Source organism: Magnolia sinica, chromosome 1, assembly GCF_029962835.1.
Source record: "Magnolia sinica isolate HGM2019 chromosome 1, MsV1, whole genome shotgun sequence".
Taxonomy (NCBI): Eukaryota; Viridiplantae; Streptophyta; class Magnoliopsida; order Magnoliales; family Magnoliaceae; genus Magnolia; species Magnolia sinica.
This window is the reverse complement of record NC_080573.1, coordinates 108,383,959-108,405,060: the sequence shown is the minus strand read 5'-3', so window position 1 is coordinate 108,405,060 and position 21,102 is coordinate 108,383,959. Positions and strand designations below refer to the sequence as shown.

General features: G+C 38.6%; 1 protein-coding gene across 2 annotated transcripts in view; it reads right to left on the bottom strand.

Moving 5' to 3' along the window:
- LOC131253452 (protein RNA-directed DNA methylation 3-like) overlaps positions 1-21,102 on the bottom strand; it is a 47,228-nt gene that overhangs the window by 2,734 nt on the left and 23,392 nt on the right. For both annotated transcript variants that reach the window (XM_058254444.1, XM_058254437.1), the window contains exons 6-15: positions 15,565-15,632; positions 15,146-15,481; positions 14,958-15,006; positions 14,735-14,890; positions 14,480-14,623; positions 14,291-14,393; positions 14,004-14,162; positions 13,867-13,921; positions 244-280; positions 91-151 (exon numbers count right to left, since the gene is read on the bottom strand). In XM_058254444.1, coding sequence (XP_058110427.1) covers positions 91-151; positions 244-280; positions 13,867-13,921; positions 14,004-14,162; positions 14,291-14,393; positions 14,480-14,623; positions 14,735-14,890; positions 14,958-15,006; positions 15,146-15,481; positions 15,565-15,632 — 1,168 coding nt within the window. The remainder of the gene's footprint in view (positions 1-90; positions 152-243; positions 281-13,866; positions 13,922-14,003; positions 14,163-14,290; positions 14,394-14,479; positions 14,624-14,734; positions 14,891-14,957; positions 15,007-15,145; positions 15,482-15,564; positions 15,633-21,102) is intronic.

Below are 21,102 nucleotides of genomic sequence, written 5' to 3'. Positions count from 1 at the left end.
TAGAATATTTAAAAAGAAGTAATTTCCATAGCATGATCAGGAACAAAAAGGCAGTTGGGATTTAATAATTAGACATTTCATACTACATACCAGTTCCATCATTATAATTGCTAGATATGGTACTGAAAGGGTCTGCATCAGTGAAGTTCCCCTGAAGTTAATCACACAAAAGGACTTTGGTATTAGAATTAATATTAATATAATTGAAAGCTGCATCAGGGCTCCTGTAGAGAAGAAACCAACCAAAAAGCCAGAGGTAGATGAATCAAGCCAAGACTCCCTGCGAACAAATGGTTTCAGTTATCAGGTTGCAGCAAGATATATGGAGTTTATGACAAATGCGAAGGAAATACTAATACCCAAGAGCCATAACTATAAATGAAGTACAGTTCAAATTTGTCATATAACAGAGAGAACCCCACAAGAATCGATGATATCATGGCTGTGAATGATCCCACGACAGGAAAAAAGGATTTAAATATCAACAAATCTCAAATTAGAACAGGACAAATAATACACCTAAATTCAAAGTAAACATCCATTCTCAACCATAAGAACAGCCGTTGAGAATAATCACGACAGCAACCAGATAAGTACACTTAAAAAGAAAAAAAAGAAAAAGAAAAAAAAAAAACGACTAGTCCTCTACTAATGACATTATATGATTCTACTCCAGTTTGAGTTAATGAGACTACCCATGGATCTTTTGTGTTACCATGTCATTTCCTTTTAAGCACTCCACAAAACATTAACACCAGCTATTAGTTGGTTTAGTAAAGGTACTAGATATCCAAGGAAGCTTCACTACGAATTCTCAGAAAACATGGATCATTGTAAAAACTTTAGGAAATTAGCATCATCAATTCCCATGGGGAAACACTAATGTTCAAAATTTCATAGTCATGTCCCAAACTACATGGTCATAGTCATAACGGACACCAATAGTTAGGACATGCCCCCAAATTTATTATTTAGTTTGTGTTATCGGAACCTTTGGCACCATTTCTTCACTTTTCCTTATGCTGCAAACTCCATTTTCCACAAAATACCACACACATGCCCCCTCACACTAGCCCACTAGCACAAGCATGCGCGCACCCACACCCAAATTTCTTATTTAGTTTGTGTCACGTGTTCGAAGTATCGGTATCGCTACAAGTTTCGCTGGCCTGGGATACGGAAACAATATCAATATCGTCGATAATATCGCCGATAACCAGAAATGTGGGAAAACATGGGGAAAACGGTAGAATTTTCAGTGAAACTTCAAGATATGCTAAAGTACACATATTTACATAGTTAGGAATAAAAAGTTTGCAAAAAGAATGTATACACAGAAAGTTTCCATTTAATGGGGGCTTAAAAGCATGTGTCGTTGTAAGAAACAGTCTAACCACCCCATCCATCCCATCTAACCATCCAATCGTTCATCCAACCTTCCATCCAAACATCTATCAATATTGCAGAATATCGGCAACTCATGATATTTTGCCGAAAAATAATCAACAACTAGAAAGGAAACGAAAGATTTTGGTCTTGATATCACGCATGTTATGATAACAATAATATTGAGATATTAGCAATGACAAATTGGAAACTGCATACAACAATGTGCTCATAAAAAAAATTTAAAAAAAAAAAGAAGAATTTTTTTTAATAAACAAACTTTCTGTGATATCTCTATATTGGTGATATTATTGAAATATCGCAAATACACTTGTGAATTGTGATGCAAGCATTGCAAAGAATTTACGCAGTCGAAAATAGTGACGATATCGATACATTAGCAATATAAGCAATGCCTAGAATTTACACAATTGAAAATAATAGCGATAACGATACGTTGACAATACTTAGCGATACATTGTTGATGCCCGGAATTTCTAATACTACCGGTGTTATCGAGATCGCTACCAGTGTTATCAGTATTGCCAAGCTGGAGATAACGATATTATTGGAGATATTTCGATAATATCGGAGATCATTCAAACAATGTGAATACCCAACATTTTATTTTTTCCAGATTAATTTTCAGCCCAAATAACACCTCAAAACATGACCACTTTTTGCGAGTCGTCGATCATATCTAGATCTGCTTCGCAAAAGGTAATGGTGTCAACAGCAAACTGAAGACGAGTTATTATATCCCCCATTTGGCCCACCTTGAACCCTCTAAAGAGGCCCATCTCTTGGCCCTTCGCTGGCATGCAGCTAAAGGCTTCCCCAATGACCAGAAAGAGACATGGAGTAGGTCCCCTTGTCTTAGGCCCCTAGTTGATTTAAAGAACCCTTTCGCAGACACGTTCACTAGCACTGAGAACAAGATGATTTGACACAAATTTAAATCCATTTCCTCCATTTGTCCCCGCACCCCAATCTTTTGAACATGTAGTCTAAAAAATCCCATACCGTGTGGTGATAGGCTTTCTCAACGTCCAGCTTACGCACAACTCCCAACTTTTTGTAATGTTTTGAGTTCTAAGTGTGTAATCATGTGTCTTTTAACATCTCCTAAAGTTTCACTGAAAAATTCCACCATTTTCCTAGACCATCCCAATGTTTCCCTCAGACTGCAATAAATTACACAATACATGCAATATTTCCCAACATTTCCCAAGATATTTCCGTATCACAAGTGTGCAATATATATTGCAATAACAATACTTCAAACACTGGTCATCAGTTAATCTCCTCCATCCTAACAAGATCACAACCTTTCTTTTTAAGGGGCATTCTGCATACTAATCCTTGGGTGATTATATTCACTTCCCTCCAAACAATCAAATTATAACCTGAAGAATTTCAATCTCCACCATGCAAACTGTTTCTTGCTCCAATCCTTGTTCTTGACTTTACAAGCTCCAAGCATCAATGTATTAATTATAACCTGACCACCCTTCAACTTCAAAAGACTTCCGCATACCCACTTCAAATCTGAGAACGATGAAGACCAAATACAATTCTAAAGAGGCAAAATCTCCATTTATTTAAAATAAATGAGTAGAGAGGCATAACTAGATCTGATTTCTATGACCATCTATCTACTTTGATTACTTTCTGTAATATATATCACAATTGATGTCATTATACAGAACTGCAAAGCGTGCAAATTGAAATATACTACTTTTTTTATGCAGTATATATCCATTGCATGCTAGGGAGAGGAACAAAGGATATATTCTACTCTTCTTTCTTTACTACAACTCTCTCCACTTTTTTCTTCTTTTTTTTTGTCTTCTTTTTTTTTTTTTTTTTTCTAACAGCCTCTCCAGCAATTTCAGCTTGGATTTTTCACAGGGAAAAAACAGAAAAATATCAGAATTTTTACAGGTTTCCTTTTAACAAGGGAGAAGTTTGAGGATATTGCTCCAGAATGTGGAGAAGAAAGTCAGCTACGCTGCGGGGAGCAGAAGCAGTCCAAAAACCAAGTACCTATAAACCTGGTGTGAGCAGAAACCCTGTTAGGGCAGCAGGAGGAATAGCTCAGGGGCTAGGTTCGTCAGGGTTGGATGAGGGTGTGGGAGAAGAGGATGGTAATCCTTGGAAGATAGTTCATAGGAGAAGAAAGTCAGCTGCGCTGTGGGAAGCGGAAGCAGTCCAGAAACCGAGTACCTATAAACTTGGTGCAAGTGGAAACTCTGTTAGGGCAGCAGGAGGAATAGCTCTGGGGCTAGGTTCGTCGAGGTTGGACAAGGGTGCGGGAGAAGAGGATGGTGATCCCTGGGAGACGGTTCATCTTAGACAACTGACCTCGGAGAAGAAATCAAGGGGAAATAAAACAATATCTGACTATCCAACTCTATTTGTGGAAGGATTCCTGGAAGTTTGGCTTCCGATCAACTTTTCAAGGGTGTTTGGGAGAGCAGGGGTGGTTATGGAGGTCGTCTTGCCAAGGGACAGAATCACGGAAGCACCCAGGGGCTTCGCCTACGTCAGGATGAGAACGAAGGAGGAATTGGCGAGAGCAGTTTCAATGTTGCACGGGGAGAGTTTTGTAGGGAGGAAACTATTGGTGCAGAGAGCTAACCTAAGCTTCAAATCAGGAAGAGGGAGGCCCGTGCAGTGGTCAAGGGTAAAGGTATAGTGGGGGGAGCCGCAGGTATCGGCCAAGGAGACAATCCCACAACTTTCACAGCCCTCCAGTCAGTGTGGGGGAGACAATCCCACTTCCTATTGCGAGGCGGTGGCGGGATGTCCTATTTCAAAAGCTCTTAAATGACCATACCTCAAAGACTCCTATGGAGAATCATACATGGGATAGGAAATGGGCTTCGACTGAGATGCTCAGCAGGGAGATGATCGTTCGACTCGATCTGGAGGTAATTCCAAGGTCGTGGGATTCATTGCACTGCTCGGTTGTTGCCATTACCTGGGGGGGGGGGGTCTAGATCTGCCTTCAACCTCTAGTGAAGGTGGACTTACTTCTCATGGTTGGGGCTCTGCATAGAGACGACCCAATTGTGCAGATTCTCAGGTGGGAGGACTTTTCGATGTTTGGAAACGAGGAGGCTTGGTGCTATTTTTGGGGAATCCCTCTCGAATTCTGGTTTAGGGATTTTTTTCATCACCATTGCTAATTGTTTCGGAGAAGTGACAATGATTGATCCGTTAACGGAGAATGGGGAGGAGATTGGGATGGCTAGAGTCCAAATCTTGCAGAGGAAAGAGAAGGCAGTTCCGGAAACTGTAACGACGTTTATAGGGGAGAGGAAGGCAGTGTTGTGAGTTTAGAAGGAGGTGAGTCGGCAGGTTGTCAGCTTCGTTGGGGAGGTCTTTGGAGCTTGCAAGAGGCGGTGGGCGAGCCAAGCAGCCATGTTTTTCAGCCTTCTTCAAAGGAAAGAGCAAAGCTCAAAAACTCCGTTGGAACACTAGAAATCCACAACGCCATGTGTTTGTGGTTGGTAGGTGGGTGGAGAAGGGGAAGGCGTTATAGCCACACATGACTTTTGGTGTGACATGGGAGTATCAGGGAGTAGATGTGTTTCCCTGAAGCTCTAGCTTAAGGGAGGTTTAGGTCCCAAGCCGGCTGCAAACCAACCACGTGGTGGCAACGATTTGCACGAGCCTCCGGTCTGGGAGGATGTGACAGTATATACACAGGGCAGAAGTTTCAGGAGTTTCATCCGGTGTTGAGGCTTGCTTGGATGAGGGGGACTACGTAGATGCCGACACGTGGCACAACTTGGATCAAGTGTCAGTAGACAAAGGGTCCTCGTTCCAGACACGTGAGGTGACAAAAGTGGGGTCCTTATCCGTAGTCTTACCACATGTGTGTATGTGTTGTCCTTCGACACATGCGGGATCTTTAATATTATCTCCACGTGCCCAAACTTTTCGCAAGTGTGATCCCATCCCGATTAATACTTATAAAAGAAGGCCCTCTTTTCAAGTGTTGAAGGTTATTACATCCTTGGATCCCCTTCGTTGCGATGATCCAAGAGGTCTCGAGATTTCCCTACATTCGGAGAGTCCGCGATCGTGACCTTGTCTGAAGGTAGCTCCAAAGCTAGGGTAGTCAAGAGATCGAGTCTCTAGTTGGAATTGTGTCAGAGGGAAGGTCTTTAGTTGGAATCAGAGGCTCGAGTAACAGTAGAGTTAGAGAATGGAGGATTGTTGCTGGAAGTAGGATCCTAGGGGGAAGATCTTCCGGAGAAAGCTATCGTCGTCATTGCTCTCTGTACCGAGAAGATTAGGGATGATTCAGTGTCAGTCTGCCTTTTCAAAGATAGCAGGATGCAGCGGACTTTGTGACCATTAGAAGGAAAGCTTCGATCATGGAGGAACAGTTCCAATGAACAAAGGACGTCTTGGTTAGAGTGGGGGGCTAGTCGGAATGTCACAAGGACTGCGCTATGAAGATGTTTATGACTTCTACCAGTTTGTGCAGACCAGGGCAATTCAATGTCAGCAAGGACAGATGCCAAAGACCAGGAAGTCTCCCAGAGGCTAGAGGGAACTTATGAGCTTAGAATATTCTATTAATTACAACTCTACAATGAAAGGCAATGAAGGGATATAAGGGTGAGATTGGGGTAAGGAGGTGACCTATGATTATTTTATCATGGAACGTAAGATGGTTGGGGAGTAGCACAAAGAGGGCCTAGGTCAATAGGATATGCAAGAAGGTGAAGCCTAACATCATCGCAATACAAGAATCCAAGCTCCAAGCAGCAAACAGAGGTACGCTCAATCCCATCTAGGGGATTAATAATATATATTGGATTTCTCTTGACGCTTCGAGGGCAGCTGAGGGTATTCTTATTGCATGGAAATCGAATGTTTGGAATTGGGTCGACTTGTTTTTGGGATATTTTTCTGTCTTGTTACAGGATTTTTATTCGAGATTCCTTTGGGTTTTTTCAATTGTATATGGCCCATGCAAGAGCAGCCCGCGCAAATCGTTTTGGAAGGAGCTTGACGGTGTTAGGCAGAAGTGGGATGCTCCCTAGTGTATCAATGAAGACTTTAACGTGGCGCGATTCACTTATGAAAAATCCAGGGGGGCCAAGTTACTAAGTCTATATCTATATTTTCAGACTGGGCTAGTCGTCACAATTTGGACTAGCCTATGAGAGAGGCCACTTCCACTTGGTCTAGCGGGCAAGAAAATTTTGCTACGTCACACCTCGATAGATTTTTGTTGTCTGCAGATTGGATCGAGAAGTATCCGTTGGTCAGTCAATGGGGCCTCCCTAGAGTGGCTTCAAATCACCAGCATGTTCTTCTCGAGATTGTTGAAGATAATTAGGGTCCTAAACCCTATAGATTCAAGGCAACATGGCTGGAAGTCAAAGGTTTTGATCAACTTATAGTAGATTGGTGAACCTCTTTTTCAGTTCAAGGATATGCAAGATACAGGCCATGTTTTCAAAATTGTACGATTTGAATCGTATTGTACGATACGAATTGTACACCTAAATCACAAAATGGAATTAATCATACGATTCGATAATCTCATTTTTTAAAAACGACGATTTCTAGTCAAAAAATTGATTTTTTTCCCCTTTTTTTTTTATGGCTTTTGTTTTAAAAAGCTATTTAGGCCCCACACTCATTAAAATATCATTTCTTTTGCTACTTTTGAGAGATTTTGGGGACTTTGGGAGGTTGTGGGCCATAGGAAATCAAGAGAAAGAAATTGTTATATCTTTTTCGTCGCTCAACGGAATCGAACACCACTTATTGCATTCGATTTCTACATTAAAATTGGTAAGAATACATATAAAATATTGATGTACTCTTTTTTATTTCATTTCTTTCATATTTAAGTGAAAATATGCATTTTTCGGAAGAAAAAAAAATATATTTTTTTTTTATTTTTTTTTCAATTTTTTGCAATTTGTTTTAGGGCTTTCATATTTAAAAGTTATTGAGGCCCTACAAACAGTGTAATATCACTTCTTTTCTTTCTTTTGAGAGAAAATGGTGAGATTAGGAATTTATGCGGGCCTAATTAATATTTTTCAAGAGTTTTCTCATTTATTTCAAAATTTCAATAGTTTTCTCATTTTTTAATCATTTATAATCTTCTATGTTTGTGTGGTGCCTAAATAATTTTTTTCTTAATATGTAGGCTTGTCATTTGTGCGTTGATTCTTATTGAGCATTTGATATGGAAAAGAAATCAAAGACCAAGGACAGTGATCTTACGTGGGAATATTGTTCAAAGACAGATGAGAACAATAATCCCCACCTAAGATGTAATTTTTGTGGTAAGGCATATTGGAGAGGTGCGTTTCGAATGAAACATCACCTTAGCCCAAACAAAGAAAAATGTAGCAGCATCTCGCCAAGTCGGTGATAATATAGTGGAAAGATTCAAGAATATGTTGGATGGTAATGTTAGTGAGAAGAAGCAACAATAAGAATTGGCGTACGATGTTGGAAGGGTTCCTATTATTGATGATGTGGATCAAATGGTGGAGGAAAAAGAAAAAGAACTATGAATGATTTTATGGGAAGAAAGAGTGGGCCAAAAGAAAAACAATAAGTCACTCTAAACAAAATATGGAAGAAGAGAGATAGATCAGTGTGTGCCTATCTATTTCCCATTTCTATATGCGAATGCTCTACCGTTTAACTTTATAAAGAGCCCATTCTCTGCACATATGATGGAAGTGGTTGTTGCATTTAGGTTGTGATTGAAGCTTCCGTTGTATCACAAAATAAGGAATAAATTTTTAAACATGGAAATTGAATTGATAGAGAAATATATTGATGTTTATAAGAAGAAATGGACGAGGACTGGATGCACAACAATGTCAAATGGGTGGGCCGATGGAGTTAATCGGTCTATTACAATTTTTTTGATTAATAGTCCAAGCAGTACTGTATTTTTGCAATCTGTTGATACGTCTGATATTTCAAAAAATGCAGACAGTTTGTTGAGCTTACTCAGGTCAATTATTAATGAAGCAAGCAAAGACAATGTAGCACAGGTAGTTACAGATAGTGAATCCTCCTATTTGAAGGTGGGTCAGATGTTAATGGAAAAAAGGAAGACATTTTGGGCTCCATGTGCGGCCCATTGTATAGACTTAATGCTTGCAGACATTGGAAAGTTGCAAGTTCATTTGGAAACTGTGGCGAAAGCAAGGGCTATAATGGTCTATATTTACAAACATGGTTGGGTCTTGAATTTAATGAGGAAGCACACAAAGGGGGATCCACATCAAGACCAGATGGGCGAACTGGTATAATTGCATGTCGTATGACTCATAATACTGTTTAGTCTTATAGTCTTATAATTATTAATTAATAATCTTATATTATAATTCATTATGCAAAAACTATTTTGTAGGTCCTAGAAATTTAGTATTCAAAGTAAAGCGAAAGGAAAAGCAAAAGTGGCAGAAGATGAGGAAGAGGAGTTTATTTCAACATCAAATTCTGAAGATAAAGATGATGTTGATTTATGATAATGTCTAAATATTGCATATTTATCATTGCAATTACATTTGCTTTCCTAGTATTTAAGTGCTAAATTGATCTAATTATATATGATTTATATATACAAGGTAATTCGGAAGCCTAAGATGAATATGTGCTTAAATGGAGGAATTAAAGCTCAAAAGAATGATCAATGAAGAATTGGAGATTTGGAAGACATTATTGAAGAATTCACATGCCAAAGATCCAAGAAAACCAAGGACAAATGATGGAGAAAAGTCTGAAAAATCACAAAGTGCAATAACAGAAATAACAGACTGTTCGGTCCCACCTGAGGTTGGTTTGGTCCGACCGAATGTGCACAGAATAGTCCAATAATAAATAGTGATTTTTAGAGTTAATTCGGCTCAACCCTTAGGTGCGACCGAAGCCATGTTCGGTCCAACCGAAGGAAAGCTCAATGCGACTTAAGGGAGACAGATACTTCAGATGAATATTGAAGAAATTCGGTTGCAACCGAGAGACCCATTTGATGCGACCGAAGACTACAGTCGGTGCCACTAAAGCCTAACAAAAGTGCAAAAATTGAAGTCGGTTCCAAGTCAATGTGAATTTTTCCTATTTAAAAGGATGTTTTAAGCTTTCCCAAGTATGAATTAGGGCTTGGGAGAAAGGCCTACGAGTAGCGAAGCTTCCACGAAGTCGTTATTCTTCTTCAATCCTTCAGTTCTAGTTTGTCGTTTGTCTTTCTTTTGTTCTAAAATGCTAGCCATGGTAGGCTCATCTCTTAGCTAAGGCTAAGGGATGAAGCTTGTAATTAATCATAGTATTTAGTTTATTTGATTCAATAACATTGGTTTGAATGATGAAAGTGGATTGAAATAGATTTGGATTTACTTTAAAATCTTTGAGTTGTTTATTTCTAGATTTATTGTACACTACGAGTACAATGAATGTTTTGATTTAACAATTGTTTATACTGAATTAGAGAAGGATCCAATCGGTATAATTAATTGATCTATTGTCACTTAAGGGTGCTTTAAACGCTTTTGATTCATTGCAATTGAAATCTGAGTGCTTCATAGGAGAGTCATTCAATCAAAATCATATCTTATTGGTGTTAATGATTGGTTTAACAGAATTATCTTCCGATTGGATAGGATAGGACTTAGATTCCAATAGAGTTATACATTGAATCAGTGAATGAGATATTGTGATTGCTATGAGTGGATTCCTGAATCCTTAGTCTTTTATTTATTATTTTAAAACCCTTTTCTACTTCATTGTATTAAAAACCCAAACCAACCGTTAGCTTTAGATTAGTTCTAAGCCGCGTTCCCCATTCCCTAAGGATTTGACCTTGGTCTCACCAAGTTATTACTGCATCGCAGCCCTGCACTTGGGGTTTTCAACCCTTGGATTCGATCAATTTCATTGACGACGAGGGCGATGATGGTGGCATCGCCAGTGCCACAGTCGACAAAGAATAAATTCACTTGGACTTTTTATTTCCTTTTTGATTTATAGAAACAACTGAATAGAGAATACATTATACATGTAAATGGGAATGGGAAAATGTTATTTTTTTAATCATATAGAAAACTTATGTAAATGGGGGGATGGGAAAGTGTTATTTTTTTTAATCATATAGAAAACTTACATGTACATGGGATGGGAAAAGGGTTATTTTTTAACTTGATTATGACATGAAGATACAACACATTCACAAAGAATCAATAATACATTTAGTATACAGTTTATCACAATTTTAGATTAAATTGTTTTTCATGCATATTCATGATAAAATGGATGATTGATATGTTTCTTTTTTGTTTTTTAATTTATTTGCAATTTTTATATTTTTTATGAAAATCTGAAGAAAAAATTATGTTTTACAATACGATAACGATTATGACAACATTAGATGTAGGTTAAGCAAAAAATTACAACCAGTGAAAGAAAAAATCAAAGCTTGGAAAAAGGATTTTCTTGGCAAGAGGGAGGCAGAGTTCAATAAGATAGCGGAAGAAATTCAAGAGCTTGATTTGTTGGAAGAGGGTGGTGACTTATTGCCCATTGATAGATAGAAGAGGGTCGACCTTTCCATCCAATTTGCTTCCCAAGCCACGGAGGACAAAATAAAATGGCGGCAGAGATCGAGGGCGGTGTGGCTTAAAGAAGGGGACAAGAACCATGCAATTTCTTTCATAGTATTGCTAGTGCTCGGGCTCGGGCTAATAGGATTTCTCTTTCGATTGACGAGGTCCCTTCCAAGGATAAGATCAAGATTTGTGATGTCATAGTCTCCTTCTATAAGAAGCTTTTGGCTGGTAATCGTTGGGCTAGGTCGAGGTTCGATAATTTGGAATTTTTAAAGTAAACCCCCAATGAAGCCCCCGAGCTTGAGAAGCAAATATCTAAGAGGGGAAAGCTACTCTTACCTCCATGTGTGGTGAAAAAGCATCGAGCCCGAACGAATTCCTTGTTCTATTCTTTCAAAAAAAGTTGGCTCATCGTCAAGAAAGACATAAATGGACTTTCTCGTTGAATTTTGGGAGCATAGTCATCTTTCTGATGAGATGGGTGCTACTTTCATTGCCCTCATACCTAAAGTAGGTGTCGAGCATTTGAAAGATTTCAGGCCAATTAGTCTTCTAGGGAGTCCTTGTAAGATCTTGGCTAAGATCCTTGCGATTAGATTCAAAGCAGTCCTTTCAAGGTTGATCTCGGAAAGTCAAGGAGCATTTGTGGTTGGTAGACAAATTTTAAACAACGCTTTAGTGGCCCATGAGTGTATTAACTCCGAGTACAGAGACAATATCCTTAGCTTGGTTTGCAAACTGGACATTAAAAAGGCATATAACCATGTGGATTGAGAATTCCTAGATTATATGCTTGAGCGGGTGGGATGTGGTAGTAAGTGAAGGTGATGGATTAGCGCTTGCGTTCACTCGACTTCCTTTTCTATCCTGGTTAACGGGTCGCCTAAAGGCTATTTTAAAGCTTCTAGGGGCCTCAAACAAGGGGTCCCTCTTTCACCTTACTTATTTGGGGTTATTGGGGAAGCTCTGAGTACTATGTCAGCAAAGGGAGGTGAAAATGGGCTTTTTAGCAGCTTTGACGCTTCTTTTTTTTTTACACACGCACACACCCCACACACTCGCGCTAGTGGAATTTCACCAGCTTTGATGCATATTCGAATGGAGTTCTGATCTCGCACCTCCAGTATGCGAACGATACTAATGTAGGGGCATTTTCACACCGGGCTCAAGTGGGGTCGCCTGTGGGATGTAGGGGCACACTCGGGGTGGGCGGGACCCACGAGGGAGGTCTTGTGTTCAAGACTCCTCACCGGGGGTAATTAATACGCATTTCACACTGGGCTCGAGTGGGGTAGCATGTGGGATGCGGGGACACACTCGGGGTGGGAGGCCCGTGTGAAGCGGTACCCATGTGATTTTGGGGCCCACGAGGGGGGTTTGGCTGAGGTCCTAACCCGTGAGATGTGGGGCCTGGGCTATGAGATAAATGGATTAATTCACCATACTCTAACAGTTCGAGCTTTTAGAGCAAATGGTTTGCTTTAAAAGGAGTCTATGGCGCCTCCAAGTATGGCACGCATGAGGGAGGCTGGTTCGTAATGAATTCTTCGCTTTATAGGGGCTTCGATAGTGTGGAAAGTGGTGGCAGCTACGAAACACTTGATTAGGTGCAGGATTTCTTTCAGACTTGGCAATGGGACTTGCATTCGATTCCGGGTTGATCCTTGGTGAGGTGATTAAGCTCTCCAATCTCTCTTCTAGAGGATTGCTCGTCTCATGCCCAATCATTCCATTTGCATGGCAGACTGCATTTCTATCATAGAGGGAGCAATCATTTGGTCACCTCCTTACCGTAGGGCTCTTCTGGACATTGAGATCTCGAAGGTAGAACATCAAGCTTGATATGAAGAGGATGCCTTGTTTTGGTTGAGGCTTCGATCCGGAAGATTTTCAGTGAAGTCCTTCTATGAGATGATGTTGGGTCCCTCTTCCTTTTTGCCATCTACATCCGTTCCACCAGTGGTTGTATGGAGCCCCTTCGAATGTGGTGGTTTTTGTTTGGCCTCTTAGCCGTCGGAGAGTTCTTACGATTAATAATCATCAAAGGAGATCCCTAGTCCTCCCTAATATTTGTTTGATGTGTATGGTGAACGAGGAATCAATTGATCACCTTTTCATCCATTGCCCTTTTGTCCAGCAAGTTTGGGATCATCTCCTTAGCTTGATGCAAGTTAATTGGGTGATGTTGAAATTTGTGGGAGAGTTGATTTGGGCTTGGCATGGTGGCGGAGTGGGCAAATCCAGCAAGGCCATTTGGAGGTTGGTCATTATGGCAGTTCTTTGGGCCATTTGGGGAGCCAAATATGGGTGTTGTTTTAGGAATGAGTGTTCGGGTGTCAAAGATGTTATTTGTAAAGTCTTTTTTTTTTTTTTTTTTTGTGTCGGGTTGAGCGGTCTATGTGAAGCACGCCTCGAGCGGCCTTCCTCTCTATTTCTAGTTCTCCTTTTCATTTTTGTGGTTTGTATTCTTTGTTCACTTTTTGTGGCTTTCTAATAAAGTGTTTTTACCTTTCCAAAAAAAAAAAAAAAAAACAATGTCAAAGTAGTTTGTTACCATAGAACAAAAACCTAGTGATATGGAGTCATAAATCCACGGACACTCGAACTTCGTGTCTCCAATTTCTTTCCAAGCAAAGAGAATGATATGCCCTCCAAAATACCAGAAGTCAGCAGCACTAGTTAGTTATATATAGGTATCAAACTCCCTGGCACCCCATCTATAGTTAGTTTATTTAATCTCCTCTAGATTGTTCTTCACATTAACATGTCAAAATATGATGTAAGACAACAAAAAACTGCTGACCAAATAATTCAAACAAGGTTTATGTCAACAGCGTGAGTTATCAGAAAGAAAATCAAAGAAAAGAAAGCATACTTATTTAAGCCTCCAATAGTCCTCGTACCAGCCTCAGAAAGGTGCTCACTATTAACTGCACAAACAACACTAAATGGTAAGTTGTTAGAAAAGAACTTCTAAGCCTTCAAAACCAAAATCCTATGTGAGAATCAAACCTTTAATAACCTTTGGCTGAGAATCCAGCTTGACTGTAACATCAGAGCGATATACAGCCACAACACGACAGAGGTGCCCCTTTAGAGGACCTATTCGGATCCTCAAGGTTTGTCCAATGGAGAAGGTACGGTCTCTATCCCCTTGGTCAGTGCTGCTGACTGCATTCAAGTGACCAAATTAGTAAAACATGAGCATTCAAGTGACCAAATTAGTAAAAAAAAAATAAAATGAGCATTAGTAGTAGCAGTAGCTTCTAAATGTGGCCATTAAACATTCAGCGACATACAAGTGCGGTTGCCCTCCCTCCGTTGGTATGGCCTTTTAGGGGATTGGGGAGTGTTTGGTGTTGCTGTGGAATCCTCGAAACCTGGTGGGGCTGTCCCATCATCCTGCAGCAATCAAAGAGACCTGCGGATGAGCCATCAGTAATCAGAACATGACAAAACAAATAGCTCAGGTTTTCTAGACGTGCAACCAGTTCATCACGGCCATCTGTTGAACCCTTAATGTTCTCACACAACTCAGATTTAGCAAAAAAGAAACCATTATTCTCTGATTGGTTGCTGTTATGGATAAAGATAGTGCCTCTATAGATATGCTTAACCATTCCTTGGCGACCCTGCAATGAAAGATTCATGAGAAAAAAGAAATTGGTTTCCATAACTTCATGTAGTATACATTATAATACCATATCCAGCAAGATGACAGAAACTCAAGAAATGATTTTAACCTTAAATGGACCTTCCAAAACCATGACACGGTCATTGATGCTTATGATATTCTTGTGCATGTCCACTGCTGTGAATTTCTTGTCAGCGCACCTACTCTTTATTTCCCACAGATTCACAGTCACGGTATCTGCTCTTTCTGAGTCACCTTTTAGAATCTATAAGAAAAAATGAAATGTAAATAGCTCACTGCATGAGAATATAACATAAACCAGATGTAGCTACCTGGAAAGTGTCGCTCTCTACTCCTAAGATAACACCAAAATCTTTCGCACTGCATAAAAGGGAAAAATATAGCACAGGGATGAACATTATTATGGCTATACACAAGGCCAAGGTAATACTTACCAGCACACGACTTGCCCGAACAACACAAGATCATGGAGTTCAAAATTTACCAGCACACGACTTACCCAAACAACACAAGATCATGGAGCTCAAAATTGTCCCCTTCCTTGGTCTCTGAAGTACCCTCCGAAGTTTCAACTGTCCCTTTATCAGCTAACCCCGAACAGGATTTTCTCCGTCCTCCGTAAATAGCTGAAAGCCAGTCTGAACACTCGGATGTATCACCAGATACCTCAAACTTCTGGATCTCATCAGGTGAAGGCTGTACTTGCCAGCAACCTAGTGATCCAATGGATACCTTTTTGTACAAATAACCATTCTTAAGCATCAACCCATCAAGAATCTGAAAAGTTTCCCCAGTTTGTCGATCTTGCCTATATTGAATATGAGCTTGAAAGTCCCTAACAAATATAGTAGAAAAATAGTATCAACACCAGCTACCCACTGCAATGTCCTGTTAAAAGACAATAGTAATGCAAATTACTCAAGTTCACGAGAGCTAATCAAACGGGGCGTGGGGACTGCTGCTTGCTTCACAGGTATTCCGCTGCCCTGGAAATGAAATATAAACTATATATCATGAATAAAGTAAATGAAGAATATATTTCTTTTATTGAGAACAAAAAATAATAATAATAATACTGGAAACTAAAGAGAGATTCTTGGAGTGCAAGAGACACAAATTGACATTATATGAAAACATGATATTTATTTGGAGTCATAAAGCTAGTTGGGACACAGCTTAGATGATGATGATGATCTATTGGGCTTCATAAAGCCAAAGATACAATTCACACCACAAACACGTAGATGTTTACAGGCATACAAATTTAATTTTACCACAATCGAGCAAAATAGCTGGAAAGACTGTAGAGGCATGGGAAATTCTGTTTCAAGGGAACATCTTCAAAAATGTCAATGTCAGCTATTTCAGAAAAATCAAACTAGGGTCATCTTTGGGCAACATCCAATTGATGCCTAAGAAATAAGCCTGAGGAACTTCGACCCTAAAACCCTTATCTTGGATCCTATGGTTCCTCTATCCCAACTACTTGAACAAAATCTAACCCCAAATCTTAGTTCTGCACAACTTCTAAATGTTGGGAATATCGATCCAACAAAAGGGTAGGGCCCATCATTTACTATTTTATATAATTTTCCTTGATGAAGATGGTGGATGGCAGAAACTAATTCCATCACCCATAAAATCCTAAAAATCAGAAATCATCATAAAAGAATCCAAAAAAAATCTAACAAACAATATTCTGAAATTGAAATCAGATCGTAAATCCTAATAAAGGTTGAATTGAATCATAAATCGTAAGATTTATTCACAGAACTTCCAAAAATCCAAAGAATCTATTGAAATTTGGGGAAAAAGTTCAAAGAATCTATTGAAATTTGAGAAAATTGCGAAAAGAACCACTCATTAAGGGGCTGTTTGGATGCGTGCAAAGCCATGCATCTCACATGCTATGCAACACTTGCAATGCTGGACTACCTATACTGCAGCCAGTTTGTCGGGCATTTGGGACATGGAGCAGTGGATAAGATGGTTGATAACACACTGCATTATGGCACATGTGCATGCTGATTGACAGTTGTTGCACATGTGAGGCGGATGAAGATGGAAGGTAGCACATGTGATGCATGTGGGTGCTTAAACATAGATGGCCGCAAATGTGAACATTTAACTCATATGATGCATGTCAACAGACATTACGCTCCCGCATGCACCATACAAGACTTTTAGCATGAATGGTTTATCCAACATTTTGAGCAAGGATAGACTGTACTTGAGTAGCTTCAAGACATTCAATAATCGTATACCGTTGTGAAACAGGCCGTAATAGCCATTACGGCCTTTTACAAAAAACTGTATCAGCCCCATAACGGTTGTTAACAGGCCATTTTGCTGTAACGGCCACTACGGTGGTGGCCACCGTTACCATCATGTAACGGCTGTTATGCAACCATTTTTGGATACCTTGGTAGCAGACATATTTGTTGTACAAGATGTCCTCATTTTCCTCCTTTTGGGTGCTTGACAAACTGCATCCATGCCATCAATGCAGGATAGCATGTGCAGAACATGAATTTACTTGCACCCAACTTGTTGTATGCAAAGAGGACCCAAACTGTTGTAGTTTTTCAGCCTCAAAACGATTATGACAGTGAAGTCAAAGGCCAACGCTCCCTCATACGTTTTTCAGCTGGTTTCAACCTAAAGTCCTAAACTGCTTCCAACTACACTGATTATTCAGCCCTCTCCATCACTACAGAACCCTGCTTCTGTGCCCAAACAGTTGCACGCAGAGAGGACCCAAACTATTGTAGTTTTTCAGCTTCAAAACAATTATGACTATTAAGTCAAATGCCAATGCAAGTTCATACATTTTTCATCTGGTTTCAACCTAAACCGCTTCCAACTACACTGATTATTTAGCCCTCTCCATCACTGCAGAACCCTGCTTCTGTTCCCAGCTGGAACATGGCCCTCCCTATAGTTAACTATAGCTATAGCTCGGGATTCGAGATCCGAAGAACGAGGTCATAATCAGCTTTTTCTGATTGATCAGAACTTTGCAACTGGAGATCAAAAGAAAACTCTCACAAGCAAGAAATTAGACAACGGGAAGAGGGACTTGAAATGAAAATGATGGGAGAATATTACTTATATTAAGTATTTCTTACTTGATACATCACAATATATATAGACATTTGAAGACCTCTCTACATCTCTTCTCATTTAATGATTTCCTACCTACCTAAACTACTCATAGATATTTTCATACGAATTTACTATATGAACCTTCTAGTGCACTCTCTTGAAACTACTACATTTGTCATATTTTCACGATAATTAATCCCACTAAAATAATAGTCTTGCACACTTTTACAGCTACAAAATTATATTTATCTCTCAAAACCCCCTCTTAAACATAATTTTCTTTCTATCAACTATTCCAAGCATATATGTTAACTTGTTGAAGATGTCGACTTTGAGGGGTTTTGTAAAAATGTCAGCAACTTAATCTTGTGACTTGACAAAAATGAGCTCGATCTCCTTGTTCTTCATGTGCTATCGAGTAAAGTAGAAGCCAGTGTCAATATGCTTGCTCCTCTCATGAAATACGAATTTACTCTATGAACCTTCTAGTGCACCCTCTTGAAACTTCTACATTTGTCATATTTTCACGATAATTAATTCCATTAAAATAATAGTCTTACACACTTTTACAGCTACAAAATTATATTTATCTCTCAATACCCCCTCTTAAACATAATTTTCTTTCTATCAACTATTCCAAGCATATATGTAACTTGTTGAAGATGTCGACTTTGAGGGGGTTTCGTGAAAATGTCAGCAACTTAATTTTGTGCCTTGATGAAAATGAACTCAATCTCCTTGTTCTTCACATGCTATCAAGTAAAGTAGAAGCAAGTGTCAATATGCCTACTCCTCTCATGAAATACAGGATTGTTTGCAAAGGTAACAGATGACTAATTGTCAACATATATCTTTGTAGGCTCCAATCTTGATGCATTTGAATTTCTTTGAGAAGACTCCTTGGCCAAATCACATAGCACACTCCTAATGATGCAACTACATATTCGACCTCACATGTGGAAGAGTGACAATCAGTTGTTTCTTTGATTGCCATGTGAAACCAGTGTCTCCCATGTAAATACAAAACCAAATGTGCTTTTTCTATCATCCAAGTGTAACACACGTGAAAAATTTTAAATCATCCATATCTCATATCTTATCTTTATCCCTAATCCTTATATATATATATATATATATATATGAATGGAATCTAGATGATATGACTGAATACCAAATTCTTCAACTCTGCAACCAAATGCTAATTTACCAAAATGCATGTTTAATATACCATCATACAATTGCCAATATCGCTAGTGCTATTACGCAAGGTTTTACTGGCCAATTATATGGATGGTGGAATTCCTTTCTTTCTCAAAATCAACGAGATGAGATTCTTTTTGCAGTTAAAATGGATGCCCAAGGAAATCCAATTGATGACCAAGTCATTAGTCTCCTTGTCAATATAATCCAACATTTTGTAGGATCTACGAATGATGTTTCTGAGAAAAACAAAGAAAAATTAATGAATCTTAGGTGTAAAACCCTAACTGATTTCCGTTGGTATAAAGATGTTTTTCTCCCCAAATTATACAAAATTACTTCCTGTAATGATGTTATATGGAAAGAAAAATTTATCTTAGGTCTTCCTCCTTTGTTCTCAGAAAAGGTAAAAGCTAAACTAAAAGACTTAAATTTCGGTATACTAAATTACAACCGGTACACTTTTGGTGAATTAATTCAAACAATTTGCCAAGTTGGTTTAGGAATTTGTACTGAAATGAAACTCCAAAAGCAATTAAAGAGAGAACAATCTAATGGCCGAAAAGAATTAGGTACGTTTTGTTACCAATTCGGTTATGATCCCATTATTTCTCCCTCTACTCGAAAACATTTTAAATCAAAAGTCAATTATCCTCCTAAACATATTAAGAGAAGAAATAGAGATAATTTTCAAAAAACCTTCTCAAAACCAAAACCCAAGTATTCAAAACAAAGAAGAAATCCTTCTTCTTCCAAATGTTATAAATGTGGTCTTCCTGGTCATTATGCCAATAAATGCTTTAAGAATACTCCAAAGCGTAGAGTCAGAGAAATTGCGGCTGATCTCCCCTCTGATTCTCCTGAAAAAAATGAGAATCAGCCATGTAAATGCAAATTCTCTAAAGAAGAATCGAATTATTCCTCTTCTACTTCTTCCAAACTAAAGGTCATGGTTATCACTGCCAAAGATCAATTGATTCTTGAACTTATTAATCAAGTCCACGACCCTGATGAAAAAACAAAATATATTAAACAAGCCCTTGATCAAGCTTTAACAACAGAAGTAAATAAAGAAAATTCTAGAGAAAAATCAATGCCTTTCCAAAAAATTGTTGCCAATACATCTATGCATGATGTATATCAGCGCCTTCAAAACCATCGTAACATTTCCCTCACTCAGATTAATTTACAAGATCTTTATAAGGAAGTAAATATCCTTAAAACAGAAGTTTCTACTCTCAAAAAGCAAGTAGAACTCTTGCAATCTCTTTCTCCTAATGAAGAACTTAATGATCAAATTGAAAATTATATTAATCCGAATATTGTCAATTCCTTGACTATTTACCAATTCCAAAAATGGTATACTCCTATTACCATCACAAATCTAAATTTCAAAAAAGAAGTCATTGCCTTAATAGATACTGGGGCAGATGTGAATTGTCTTCGAGAAGGATTAATTCCAACTCAATATTGTGAAAAGACAAATTACACAATCTATACTACTAATAGCCAAGAATCTCATATTAAATATAAATTACCAAATGTTCATATTTGCAAAAATGGAGTGTGTATTCCACTCACTTTCATTATTGTTAAAAATCTCCAACAAGATGCCATTCTTGGTATTCCTTTTATTCTGAAAATACAACTCTTTACTACCACCAGTAAAGGAATCCAAACAAAAATAAATTCAATAGATTTATTCTTTGAATTCATTAAACCACCTCAACATGGTTTAATATCTGAAGTTGTTAATTGTGTTTCTAATAAGGAGACCCATATTCATTTATTAAGAAATGAAATTTCCCATCTTCAAATCCAAAAACAACTTCTACATCCAAATTTCCAAAACCAATTATCAAAATTCCAAAAAACATTAGAACATCTTTGTTCTGATGTCCCAAATGCCTTTTGGCATCGAAAAACTCATTTAGTTACTCTACCATATATAGAGAACTTTAATGAAATTCACATTCCTATAAAAGCTCGCCCTTCCCAAATGGATGCACGGCTTCTTAAACTCTGTGATGAAGAAATCAATTCTCTTCTTCAAAAAGGTCTCATAACTCCCTCAAAATCCCAATGGAGTTGTGCCGCTTTTTATGTTGAAAAAGCTCCTGAAATTGAAAGAGGTGCTCCTGGGCTTGTTAT